Source organism: Bufo gargarizans, chromosome 7, assembly GCF_014858855.1.
Source record: "Bufo gargarizans isolate SCDJY-AF-19 chromosome 7, ASM1485885v1, whole genome shotgun sequence".
In the NCBI taxonomy this organism is placed as follows: Eukaryota; Metazoa; Chordata; class Amphibia; order Anura; family Bufonidae; genus Bufo; species Bufo gargarizans.
In genome coordinates, this window is record NC_058086.1 from 134,166,069 (window position 1) to 134,179,966 (window position 13,898).

Sequence of the window (13,898 nt, forward strand, 5' to 3'; positions counted from 1 at the left end):
CGCACCGATAATGCAAACGCTTGTATCCGTTCAGAATGTATACGTTTGCATTATTCTTTTAAAAAAAAGTCTAAGTCAAAATGGATCCGTCCTGACTTACATTGAAAGTCAATGGGGGACGGATCCGTTTTCAATTGCACCATATTGTGTCAGTGAAAACGGATCCGTCCCCATTGACTTACATTGTGTGTAAGGACGAATCTGTTTGCCTCTGCATCGTCAGGCGGACTCGAGGAGGAACTGAGCTAAATTGATGCATTCTGAACGGATCCTTATCCATTCAGAATGCATTGGGGCTGAACTGATCAGTTTTGGGCTGCTTGTGAGAGCCCTGAAACGGATCTCACAAGCGGACCCAGAAACGGCAGTGTGAAAGTAGCCTTATCTGACAAAACAAAGTGACAGTTTGCAAATGTACTGAAATGTAACCACTGTATCACAAATTTTTAAAAAATAAAGATCAAAATGAAAAATGTATTTTTAGCCCAAAATTAATAAAATCCAATAATAAAAAAAATTGGACCCTAAGGTATCCATGGTCTTTAAGAATAATGTTAGCCTGTTCCTTAGAAAATTTGATGTTAAGTTCTTTTTCCCACTTTTCTTGAGGTGATGAGGGATATATACTGTGTGTGTGTATATGTGTATAAATATATATTATATATAAAATAGAAAAAACCACTGGCAGCACCACCCAAAACAGGATATAGAGAAAAAAGCGGGTGCAATGTCCAAGTATGGTAACTGGTGCTTACACACTTATAAAGAGCAAAAATCAGACTGCACTCCAGACGGTTCTTCAGTAAAACAGTGTGTTTTTATTCACCTATATGGTGTCAAAGAGCGACGTTTCGGCTCATACATGAGCCTTTCTCAAGCATTGGTAAAACGTAAACAGCATACATATAAAGGTGTGTCAATCAGAGCAATTAGTGCATCAACATAATTGGTACTTTAGAACAGTATGTAAAAAAAATATCCAAATATTGATGAAAAGATCATAATCATTACAATTAATAAAGTGCTACAAGTGAATAGAGTGCACAATATGACAAAATTTCATATAATATCACATCAAATACATAATTACTTACAACTGCATCACATCCATAAATGATTAGTGCATAAACTATAATTATAAACATGTGCGGGAGGAGGAAACTAATGAATTGATACCTGGAAGAGTGATAGTGCCCACATATACCATCGCGTCAGTGCCAACAGCATTGTGGGTCAATACGTGACTGATAGGGTTCTCCTCAATTTGATGTAACAGAACGGTACCAAAAAGTAGGTCGACAGTCAGCAGCATGAACTAAAACATTATCTCAACTACGAAGCAGGCAGGGGAAAAAGGGAAATATCCTCCATTATGTGGGATTATTTGGGATCCATGCGTATGTCCCGCTTGCACATAATGGAGGATATTTCCCTTTTTCCCCTCCCTGTTTCGTAGTTGAGATAATGTTTTAGTTCATGCTGCTGACTGTCGACCTACTGTTTGGTACCGTTCTGTTACATCAAATTGAGGAGAACCCTCTCTGTCACGTATTGAAGCAGGATAGGGACCCACAATGTTGTTGGCACTGACGTGCTTGCAGCGTTGGGGTAACGACTAGAATGGAGTCATCCTTCTTGGAAAAGATGGAGACTCTTCTAACCTGCCTGGCAGTGGGATTTACCCACAGTGACTGTCTTTGTAGAACGGCGGTTTGCTATTAGGACAGGGATTGAATAAATGATCTGGCAATGTTCCCCTTTCTAATATGGCGGTTGCCAGTATGGTGACGCTGATGCGCATGCGTTACCTCCTGTGGCCATTGGTGGAAGGACGCTGCAAGTGACTGCAATGTGCGCCGCTTGAGTCATCAATATGTGATACAGACATGGAGAGCGGCACCCAGGGATCTCCCTGCACTTACTGTTATACCTGGGCGCCGCTCCGTTCTCCCGGTATAGCCTCCGGTTTCTTCATAGTTAGGCTCCACCCAGTTGAACCTGCCGGCGTCTCATTCTCCCATGCTGTAGCGCTGGCTGAGCGCTGTGATTGGCCAGCGCTACAGCATAGGAGAATGAGACGCTGGCAGGTTCCACTTGGTGGAGCCTAACATGTAGATACCGGAGGCTATACCGGGAGAACGGAGCGGCGCCCAGGTATAACAGTAAGTGCAGGGAGATCCCTGGGTGCCGCTCTCCATGTCTGTATAGTTCGTTTAGATTTTTTATTCCTCTTTAAGTTTTTATAATAGCAATTTGCATATACTCCAGAATGTTATGAAGAGTGATCAGATGAATTGCATAGTCCTTCTTTGCCATGAAAATTAACTTAATCCCAAAAGAACCTTTCCACTGCATTTCATTGCTGTCATTAAAGGACCTGCTGAGATCATTTCAGTAATCATCTTGTTAACTCAGGTGAGAATGTTGATGAGCACAAGGCTGGAGATCATTATGTCAGGCTGATTGGGTTAAAATGGCAGACTTGACCTGTTAAAAGGAGGGTAATGCTTGAAATCATTGTAATTCCATTGTTAACCATGGTGATCTGCAAAGAAACGCGTGCAGCCATCATTGCGTTGCATAAAAATGGCTTCACAGGCAAGGATATTGTGGCTACTAAGATTGCACCTCAATCAACAATTTATAGGATCAACAAGAACTTCAAGGAAAGAGGTTCAATTCTTGTTAAGAAGGCTTCAGGGCGTCCAAGAAAGTCCAGCAAGCGCCAGGATCGTCTCCTAAAGAGGATTCAGCTGCGGGATCGGAGTGCCACCAGTGCAGAGCTTGCTCAGGAATGGCAGCAGGCAGGTGTGAGCGCATCTGCACGCACAGTGAGGCGAAGACTTTTGGAAGATGGCCTGGTGTCAAGAAGGGCAGCAAAGAAGCCACTTCTCTCCAAAAAAACCCATCAAGGACAGATTGATCTTTTGCAGAAAATATGGTGAATAGACTGCTGAGGACTGGGGCAAAGTCATATTCTCCAATCAGGAAAAAGGCTTTTTTCCTCCGATCAGGAAAAAGGCTTGTCCGGAGAAGAAAAGGTGAGCGCTACCATCAGTCCTGTGTCATGCCAACAGTAAAGCATCCTGAGACCATTCATGTGTGGGGTTGCTTCTCATCCAAGGGAGTGGGCTCACTCGCTATTTTGCCCAAAAACACAGCCATGAATAAAGAATGGTACCAAAACACCCTCCAACAGCAACTTCTTCCAACAATCCAACAACAGTTTGGTGAAGAACAATGCATTTTCCAGTACGATGGAGCACCGTGCCATAAGGCAAAAGTGATAACTAAGTGGCTCGGGGACCAAAACGTTGACATTTTGGGTCCATGGCCTGGAAACTCCCCAGATCTTAATCCCATTGAGAACTTGTGGTCAATCTTCAAGAGGCGGTTGGACAAACAAAAACCCACTAATTCTGACAAACTCCAAGAAGTGATTATGAAAGAATGGGTTGCTATCAGTCAGGAATTGGCCCAGAAGTTGATTGAGAGCATGCCTAGTCGAATTGTAGAGGTCCTGAAAAAGAAGGGCCAACACTGCAAATACTGACTCTTTGCATAAGGCCTCATGCACACGACCGTTGTGTGCATCCGTGGCCGTTGTGCCGTTTTCCGTTTTTTTTCACGGACCCATTGACTTTCAATGGGTCCGTGGAAAAATCGGAAAATGCACCGTTTGGCAGCCGCATCCGTGAGCCGTGTTTCCTGGCCGTGAAAAAAATATGACCTGTCCTATTTTTTTCACGGCCAACGGTTCACGGGCCCATTCAAGTCAATGGGTCCGTGAAAGAACACGGATGCACACAAGATTGGCATCCGTGTCCGTGATCCGTGGCCGTAGGTTTTAGTTTCATACAGACGGATCCGAAGATCCGTCTGCATAAAAGCTTTTTCAGAGCTGAGTTTTCACTTCGTGAAAACTCAGATCCGACAGTATATTCTAACACAGAGGCGTTCCCATGGTGATGGGACGCTTCTAGTTAGAATACACTACAAACTGTGTACAAGACTGCCCCCTGCTGCCTGGCAGCACCCGATCTCTTACAGGGGGATATGATAGTACAATTAACCCCATCAGGTGCGGCACCTGAAGGGGTTAATTGTACTATCATATCCCCCTGTAAGAGATCAGGGCTGCCAGGCAGCAGGGGGCAGACCCCCCCCCCTCCCCAGTTTGAATATCATTGTGCGGCCCCCCCCCTCCCCTGTTGTTAACTCGTTGGTGGCCAGTGTGCGCACCCCCCTCCCTCCCTCTATTGTTTTAATACATTGGGGCCAGTGTGCGCGCGCCCCCCCAACCCCCCCCCCCTCCCTCCCTCTATTGTTTTAATACATTGGGGCCAGTGTGCGCACCCCCCCAACCCCCCCCCCCCTCCCTCCCTCTATTGTAATAATAGCATTGGGGCCAGTGTGCGCACCCCCCCCCCCCCCCGATCATCGGTGGCAGCGGAGTAGAAGATTTTCATACTTACCTGGCTGCTGGCTGCTGCGATGTCTGCGTCCGGCCGGGAGCTCCTCCTACTGGTAAGTGACAGCAATGCGCCGCACAGACCTGTCACTTACCAGTAGGAGGAGCTCCCGGCCGGACACAGAGATCGCAGCAGCCAGCAGCCAGGTAAGTATGAATCTTCTACTCCGCTGGCACCGATGATCGGGGGGGGGGGGGGGGGGGCACACTGGCCCCAATGCTATTATTACAATAGAGGGAGGGAGGGGGGGGGTTGGGGGGGCGCGCACACTGGCCCCAATGCTATTATTACAATAGAGGGAGGGAGGGGGGGGGTTGGGGGGGCGCGCACACTGGCCCCAATGCTATTATTACAATAGAGGGAGGGAGGGAGGGGGGTGCGCACACTGGCCACCAACGAGTTAACAACAGGGGAGGGGGGGCCCACTGGCCACCAATGAGTTAAAAACAGGGGGGGGGGGTCTGCCCCCTGCTGCCTGGCAGCACCTGCCAGGCAGCAGGGGGCAGTCATGTACACAGTTTTTTTGTATATTCTAACCTGAAGCGTCTCCATCACCATGGGAACGCCTCTGTGTTAGAATATACTGTCGGAAATGAGTTTCACGATGTAGCTCATATCCGACAGTATATTCTAACATAGAGGCGTTCCCATGGTGATGGGGACGCTACAAGTTAAAATATACCATCGGATTGGAGAAAACTCCAATCCGATGGTATAACAGAACTCCAGACTTTACATTGAAAGTCAATGGGGACGGATCCGTTTGAAATGGCACCATATTGTGTCAACATCAAACGGATCCGTCCCCATTGACTTGCATTGTAATTCAGGACGGATCCGTTTGGCTCCGCACGGCCAGGCGGACACCAAAATGACTTTTTTTTTCATGTCCGTGGATCCTCCAAAAATCAAGGAAGACCCACGGACGGAAAAACGGTCACGGATCACGGACCCACGGACCCCGTTTTTGCGGGCCGTGAAAAAAACTGTCGTGTGCATGAGGCCTAAATGTCATGTAATTGTCGATAAAATCCTTTGAAACGTATGAAGTTCGTGTAATTATATTTCACTACATCACAGAAACAACTGAAACAAACATCTAAAAGCAGTTTAGCAGCAAACTTTGTGAAAACGAATATTTGTGTAATTCTCAAAACTTTTGGCCACGACTGTATATATAATATACATATATATAATTGTGTAGTAAAGTTGAGAAACGGGTTTATCATTTGCTTAGATGTCGTCTGAAATTTGAGAAATATGTTACTGTCGGGGGAGCTTAAGATATAGATTAAAAAAGATTCAGCATCCCTTTCAGAAATTTGAACTTTTGGTATTCCATTTTACCAGGGGTAAAGATGCTTCAGTCTTAGGGCTCATTTACACGGTCCGCAAAATATGGATGACATCCGCGTGCATTCCGTATTTTGCGGAAGCTGGCCCTTCATAGGACAATACTATCCTTGTCATGTTTTTGCGGAACGGAAATACGGACACACGGAAACGGAATGCACATGGATTAACTTCCATTTTTTTTGCGGACCCTTTGAAATTAATGGTTCCGCATACGGTCCACAAAAAAACCGAAATGGACATGGAAAGAATATATACTGCTTTTTTCTCTGTGTGTTCTCTGCAGCAGCCATGTGAGCAGCTCTGTGCCCCAATACCAAATGAGCAGCTTTGTTTTATTGAGAGCAGAGAATCCCAACATTATCTGAAACAGCAGCCTGTAAATATACCTTAGAGATGCTGTTGCCTCTCCTGACATGTAACTACTTGCATTCCCCATGTAATAACAATTCTGAGGCATTTATTCCTACGACTTTGTTTTGTTCCTTTATTATTCCTGCTAGTATGTATGAACGAATTGCTAGCAGTTGGGAATGAAGTTACAGAGGGGTGGTAACCAGTTAGGTGGGGGGGGGGCGGTGTCCCTACCGGCAGCACTGATTGGACAGTGTCCACTTGTCCAGAGACATACCGCCAATTGGTATTACCCATCTGGACCTTCATTGGAAACTGATAATAATCCATTCATAACTTCTAGCAGGAATAGTAGTGGAATGGCACATCATAGAGTCATAAGAACAGATGCTCCAGAATTATTACATAGGGAATGCATGTAGTTGCTAAACTAGACAAGTCAGGAGAGGTCACAGGTCCTCTTTAAGCTGGCTGTAAACTTAGATGTATGTTGGTCGAACCTGCTGATTTCAACCGACTATCTAATGTGTATGGGGCTTATTGACTCTGCCCCTACCACAGATGTTAAGGAAAAAAAGGGTCAGGCATGTTGGATTTTTTTTCTCCTTTTGGTCTCAGGAGGCAAAGCGTTTAGAGGTGTATGGTAGTAACTTACTCCCCGGATCCTATTAAAAATACATGTATGGGGTAGTTGGGAGAGCGAACTTTATAGGCCAACAGCTATCCAATGTGCATGGCCAACCGAATTCCAGGACAGCAGATATGGCTGACGTGTATGGAGACTGCCCTAATTCCCGCTGAAAGATGATCTCAGGGGAGAGGAAGATTTTGCCAAATAAATATTTTTGCCCAATCCTTGTGTTCTCCCAAGTAGTAAGCTGCCACCAGAAGTGTCTAGCAGCAGCTTTCTCCTTGGCTTTACATAGCTTGGCATTCTATTGACGTCTTGTTGCATTCTATTATACAGTCTTGTTAGATTGTTGTTTATAACTAGAGATGAGCGAAGTTTTGGAAAATTCGATTCAGCTGCTTCGCCGAATTTTACAAAAATATTCGCTTCGTGACTAATTACTTTGCCACGAAATGCATTTTTTTGTAAGTAGTAGTTGCAATAACAGGGAGCAGTGATAGCGCTGTTCCCCATCATTGTACCCTCATATGCCATGTTCATACATGATCGTGGCATCTGAGAGTAATAATACAGTGTAAAATTAACATTAAAAAAATTAAATCATACTTACCGCCTCCATTTTCTTATGACTGGCTGGGCGGCGTTGTGGCGTCATACGCACGTGCAGCCCCTGCCTCCATTCATTTCTACGGGGCAGACGGAAATAGCCGATTTTCGACGGCCCTATAGAAATTAATGGAGGGCGGCTGCACATGCCAGTGTGCGCTCTCCATTCATTTCCCCGCTCCGTTCTCATTGTAGGTGTGGGTAGGGTTGGGCGATATAAAAAATATTCAGACGATAACGAAATTTATCGCGATAACGATATATATCACGATAAATTCCCATTTAAAAGTAAAAAAAAACTTAAGGTGACAATTATAGGAGACGTTATACTGTATGGGGCAGCCACTAGGAGACGTTATACTGTATGGGGCAGCCACTAGGAGACGTTATACTGTATGGGGCAGCCACAAGGAGACGTTATACTGTATGGGGCAGCCACAAGGAGACGTTATACTGTATGGGGCAGCCACAAGGAGACGTTATACTGTATAGGGCAGCCACAAGGAGACGTTATACTGTATGGGGCAGCCAAAAGGTGACGTTATACTGTATGGGGCAGCCACAAGGGGACGTTATACTGTATGGGGCAGCCACAAGGGGACGTTATACTGTATGGGGCAGCCACAAGGAGACGTTATACTGTATGGGGCAGCCACAAGGAGACGTTATACTGTATAGGGCAGCCACAAGGAGACGTTATACTGTATGGGGCAGCCAAAAGGTGACGTTATACTGTATGGGGCAGCCACAAGGTGACGTTATACTGTATGGGGCAGCCACAAGGGGACGTTATACTGTATGGGACAGCCACAAGGGGACGTTATACTGTATGGGGCAGCCACAAGGGGACGGTATACTGTATGGAGCAGCCACAAGGTGACGTTATACTGTTTGGGCCGCCACAATGTGACGTTATACTGTATGGGGACCACAAGGTGACGTTATACTGTATGGGGGCCACAAGGAGACATATACGGTGTGGGGTCCACCACAAGGTGACGTTATACTGTGTGGGGCAGCCACAAGGAGACATTATACTGTATGAACAAGTTTTGATTTAGAAGCTGTCAACGCACATGTGACTGCTTCTATGACGTCACAAAATACAGTGGTTATCGCTATATCACTGTTTCTTAATACCGCGGTATATCGTTGACACTGGTTTACAGCTCAACCCTAGGTGAGGGTCCCAGAGGTGGGACCCGCACCTATCAGACAATGGGGGCATATCCTAGCGATATGCCCCCATTGTATGTGATGGTAAAACCCCTTTAAGGGGAAGATTTATTAAAAGTGGTGTATCCTACACCAGTTTGGATCTCCTGTGCACTGGAGTAAGATGCACTTTATTGGACACATGTCTGGCTCTTCATGCACCTCAAATTTACACCAGCTAGGGGCTGGCGTAGGTTTGAGCTATAATTTTGTGCCAGTTTCTGGTGTCAGTTATACTAAATCACAGATCCATATCAGAAGAGTTTCCAATAGAGCACTTTACATTTGACTTTGATCATGTGATGAATCCTTGGATAAAGCGTTGCATGCACAGCCTTCTTGGGTCATGCAACATCATCCCGATAAAGTAAAGTTCTAGGCTGTTTATTTTGAAATACAGATCTCCTTTTTCATCCATTCTTTAGCTGATGTACTTGTGTGCTTTGAGTCATTGTTTTGTTGCATCACTAACGTCTCCTCAGGTTGAGGTCATGGGAGGGTGCTCTTACATTCTCCTGGAGATGTTTTGATCCACCTCAATGATGGAAAAGAGTCCAGGCTCTGAGACAGCACAGCAGTCCCAATTCTTCATACTTGGGATGCGGTGTTGTTTTCCTTTACATAATTGCTGTATATAATATATACATATTTGCAATACTGATCTTCTTAAAATGGTAATAAGTAGTCAGTAATTAAAATACTCTAAAGATAATCTAAAATTTGGGGATATAGTGAATTGAATCAAAAAATCCGGTAGCTTTAGTTTCCCTGTCCAAAAATTCCCTGTTACTTGACTCTGTTTACTGAGATAAAATGGGTCATCTAAGATTATTAAAAATGTCATACAAGACCTAATTGGGTTTAAAAAAATATATATTATTTTCTCCACATCTGTAGGCGCTAGTTCCCTGGGGGCTGTATCTTTACAAACAGCAGCAGTGACATGCCCAGATACAGCACATGACTGCTGCAGCCAATCCAGGCCTTTTGTTGTCTACAGCTAGTTTTTTTTATTTATTTAAAGCCATTTCTCTGACCAAATCTTGTAATGGTAAGGATTATTTTTATTATGCAGATGCTGAAGAATTAAAGGGGACCCCCCCCCCCAGTCAGCTGTTTGACAAGGACGGGGCACTCACAGGCTTTCTTGCCTTCTTACTCTCGGCCAGTGATGTTGTGTTAAAATTGAACACGTGACCTAGGGGCAGCTCAGTCCCAATCAAGTAAACAGGGCTGAGCTTCTATACCAAGCACAACCGCTATGGATTCTGGTCACCTTATTACCTTGCTTAGAGATTTTTTATGAGAAGAAGGGATGGTTGGATAATGTCAGACTTTGTATAGCGGTATCATACATGTTCTTGGACTAAGAGCAGTGAAAGGGGTTTTGCAGTGCTACAATATTGATGATCTCTCCTCAGGATAGGTCATCAATATCAGATCACTGGGGGTCCGACTCCTGGCACCCCTGCTGATCAGTTGTTTGAAGTGGTAGCGGGAGTTGTAGCTTAAAAATGATACTTCTTGTCGTCTCGCTCGTAGAGGCAGTGCAGTGTGTAATTAAACTACTAGTCCCATTCATTTTCTTGCAGTGTATTAAACCTGCCCATCAGTATCCTACAGAAGCAGCACCTAAAAGGCTTCTTCTGTACATAGCAGATCGGAAGGCTTCCTCCTCCCATAACAACCCATCGGCCCTTCACAATCACAATTTGGAGGGCCGAGTTGGTGCCACTTGGACCTTTTTTCCTCTGTCTAATCTCTTAGATGTCACAAATGAAATTTATTGTGAGAGGTTAAACGGCCAGGATTGGAGCTCATGTAAGGGTCCATTCACACTTCCGCAAATTGGTTCCGGATCCGTTCCCCAACGTTGCGGAACGTATCCGGACCCATTCATTTTCAATGGGGCCGCAAAAGATGCGAACAGCACACATTTTGCTGTCCGCATCCGCACTTCCGTTCGACAAAAAAATTTAACATGTCCTATTCTTGTCCGCAGACAAAAAAAAGACAATTCTATTTAAAGTGCCGGCCATGTGCGGTCCCTAAAATGCAGAACGCACATGGCTGATGTCCATGTTTTGCGGATCCACAATTTGCGGACCACAAAACACTCGCGGACGTCTGAATGGACTCTATTAAGGACCACACGCCCATTCTGTATACATATGCCGCAGGCCGGGAAGGAGTCTTGTGGCCTTGTCTTGCCTGGAAAAGATTAGTATTAATGCAAAGAGGCACCATGCTATTGCACCGATAGAAAAAAGAAAAATTCGGAGAATCCTCATGTTCACTGAACATGATGTACAAATGGTAACCATTAAAACTTCCGGAGAAACAATCAGATAAAAACTCCATTTGCACTGCAGATCAATCTACATTATTTATATGCTACACTGCCCCTGTGGATTACAGTATATAGGTAGTACCGTGCAGACACTGAGCTAGTGTTCGAACAAACTGAATGGAAAAAAGAATACATACACCACATCATGGCAAAATACTTTACATCGTGCCAGTGATTATAGTCTTTTCAGACTCCCACCAATAGAAAGTTATGGAGAAAAGTTTTGGCTTCAAATCACTGAATGAATCAATGAATGAGGGGGAGAGTATGATAGGATTACAATAGCGAAACGGACATTGGGCCGGTATCCTGCACCCGGGTATGTACTGTATACATGTTTATTAGCTTTCAGCTGTAATGGTGGAACTCTGTGTCTCTTAGGAGACAGTGTAGATGTTCCTAGCCTTTAGTCCATATGGATGCCTGGTTTGTACCCATCAATTATAATATCCTAGGCAGTTGACATTAGTCCACATAGGCTGTATAGCTGCATTATTTAATCGCATTTAGTCCCGTGGTTGCTGGGGATATATGTTTTTTATTATATTTATTGTCTTGATGTATGTACAACAATAAAGTCTTTTTGTGGATTATTTCGTATGGTGTTTGGGTTATTTATAGGAGTTTATGGTAATTTTCCATACGTGACATTGTGGGGTTTTGACCTCTATTGGAGTTAAGCCTTATTTTCATGTAGTGTTTCATGGGAGTATTATGAAAACTAGCTCAGATCAGTCAATCCATAGACCATGTCTCCATACAGTGCTGAGTCTCCTTAATGAGAGCCGATACTTCCTGAGCTGCATCTAAGGCATCTTATTCAACCCGTTTGTGCCCAGCCTCTCTAATGAGGGACGGAAACCCAGAAATAGTGCTGTATACAAGTTTCTCTGTCTTTTGGCTAAGATCAAGTTTAGTATCTGTTCTCAGCAGTTCTGGAGGTTGCGAGTCCTCCGGAATGTAGGGCAGAGAACCACACGGTTTCCCTAGGGTGTACGGCCTGGGAGGACTCTGCCGAATCTAAGCCAGGGGCTGGGAATGTTTGAAAGCCTGAGGTGCAGAACTGCTCCAGGAGTGGTGACCCTGGGGTGCCTGAACTCACTGGGGGTGGGGGCCCACTGGGTGATGGAACATTTGCATGCACTTCACTTTCTTACATTTTTGAGTGCACACACCTCTATTCTTTGCCCGGCCTGGCGTAAGGGGGAGGAATTTTTTTTGTTGACTGTTTGTTCACTTTCCTCTAGAGGCCTTGGGGGGGGCATCCCGGTCCCTCACCCTCACCCTCACCCTCACCCCTGCAAAATCCCTTGGGCTCTCCCTCCGTGGAGAGCCCAGACCTAGTAGTCGACCTCTGTGCCGACACCGTGGGTGGCAGCCTAGGTGAAGGCCAGAACACAGATTTTGCGTACCCTCGACTTCAGCTGAGGGTTGTCTGGGCATACTCCCGGCTTCGGGTGGGGGTTGCCTTTTTGTCTCAGTCCCTTGCAGGAGCCTTCTGGCCCGAAGGGACTGGGAAAGGTTTATGGGGGGCCCTTCTCTTACGGAGAGGGCCTGCGATAGACCGTAACCTTGTGCACGTTTTTGTCTGGCAAGCTGCAGTGTAGAAAGCAGAAAATAGTGCTGTATACAAGTGCGTCTATGGTTTGGGTGCTATGAGCTAATTTCCATACATTATGTTTCAGAAATAAAAACATAGAAGAATATAAAAGGGACTGATTGTTCTTTTTTCATAGCACACCGTCTACTTGATTATTGATATATCCATAGCCTAATCAAAATGGGCTGTCATTTATTTTTCAGAGGGTGAGAAGTAGATCCTTGGATGATGTGGTATTACTGAATGTGGACACCAACTCATTGGAAACTCCTTTCAATGACCTTTCGGCTCTACCTAGTGATGTGGTGAGTGTTCTTCTAGCCTAGCGATGCTCAACCTGCAGCCACCCAGCTGTTGTAAAACTACAACTCCCAGCATGCCGTAATAGCTGTAGGCTGTCGAAGCATGCTGGGAGTTGTAGTTTTGCAACAGCTGGATGGTTAGACATCTCTGCTCTAGCCAATATGCAGTGAAAACTTGGCCATCTTGAAGCATTTACATGTATTCTCTACCTGTGCAATGTGAAAGCCTTGTGCTCCCCATATTCACTGTATGGTTTCTACCTACCAGCAGCCAGTGGCTGTGAGTTTCATGCTACCAGGAAATGTGTCGGTCCGCATTCACATGGTCTGAGCTAATTGTTAACAAAAAAGATTTTTTACATTTCCATTTTACTCCGATCATGCGATCATGGTATCCTATAGAGGTTTCATCAGTGTACAGATATATAATTACACTTCTGACTTCTGTCAGCATTGCTCTTTTGTTGTCTTTTCGTATCACATTATTGGCCGACCTCAGTGAGTTACCATGATCGTGATCCATCTGAAAGGGAAATCACTTACCCTGCAGCTTCTCTGCAGATTATCTATAACCTGGATTGCATAGGTAAGGTACAAGCCACCATAAAGGCCACCTTCTAGCTTTCTAATCGGCTTTCATAGCTACAACAGAGAATTTCTATGCGTCTGAACTGCCAGCTTCAGATTGCTCTGACTTACTGCTGCAACATTTCTGCAATATAGCCCAATGCTTCTCAGACTGTGAAGCGAGCCTCAATAGTGAAACGTCCTCGGTTGTTGGGGAGGCAGTTTTTTGACAGAAGTGATTATATCCTGCACAGGTTTTCAACAAAAGTAAGATACACTGTGGTACTTAAAACTTTTGGCATGTACTATGACCAGTGGTGCGGCCCGGACATACTTATGTTTTGGTTGGTAAGACCCAGTAGAAAAAGACCGCCGCTCCGTCCCCATTGACTATAATGGGGACGGTGGCGGAGCTCCGGCGCAGCACAGCAGTGCACGGTGAAAGGCC

General features: G+C 45.1%; 1 protein-coding gene across 7 annotated transcripts in view; it reads left to right on the top strand.

The window, feature by feature from the left end:
• Positions 1-13,898, top strand: part of DENND1B (DENN domain containing 1B) — a 200,956-nt gene that overhangs the window by 121,640 nt on the left and 65,418 nt on the right. For all 7 annotated transcript variants that reach the window (XM_044302466.1, XM_044302464.1, XM_044302467.1 and 4 more), the window contains one exon: positions 12,785-12,886. In XM_044302466.1, the coding sequence (XP_044158401.1) occupies positions 12,785-12,886 (102 nt within the window). The remainder of the gene's footprint in view (positions 1-12,784; positions 12,887-13,898) is intronic.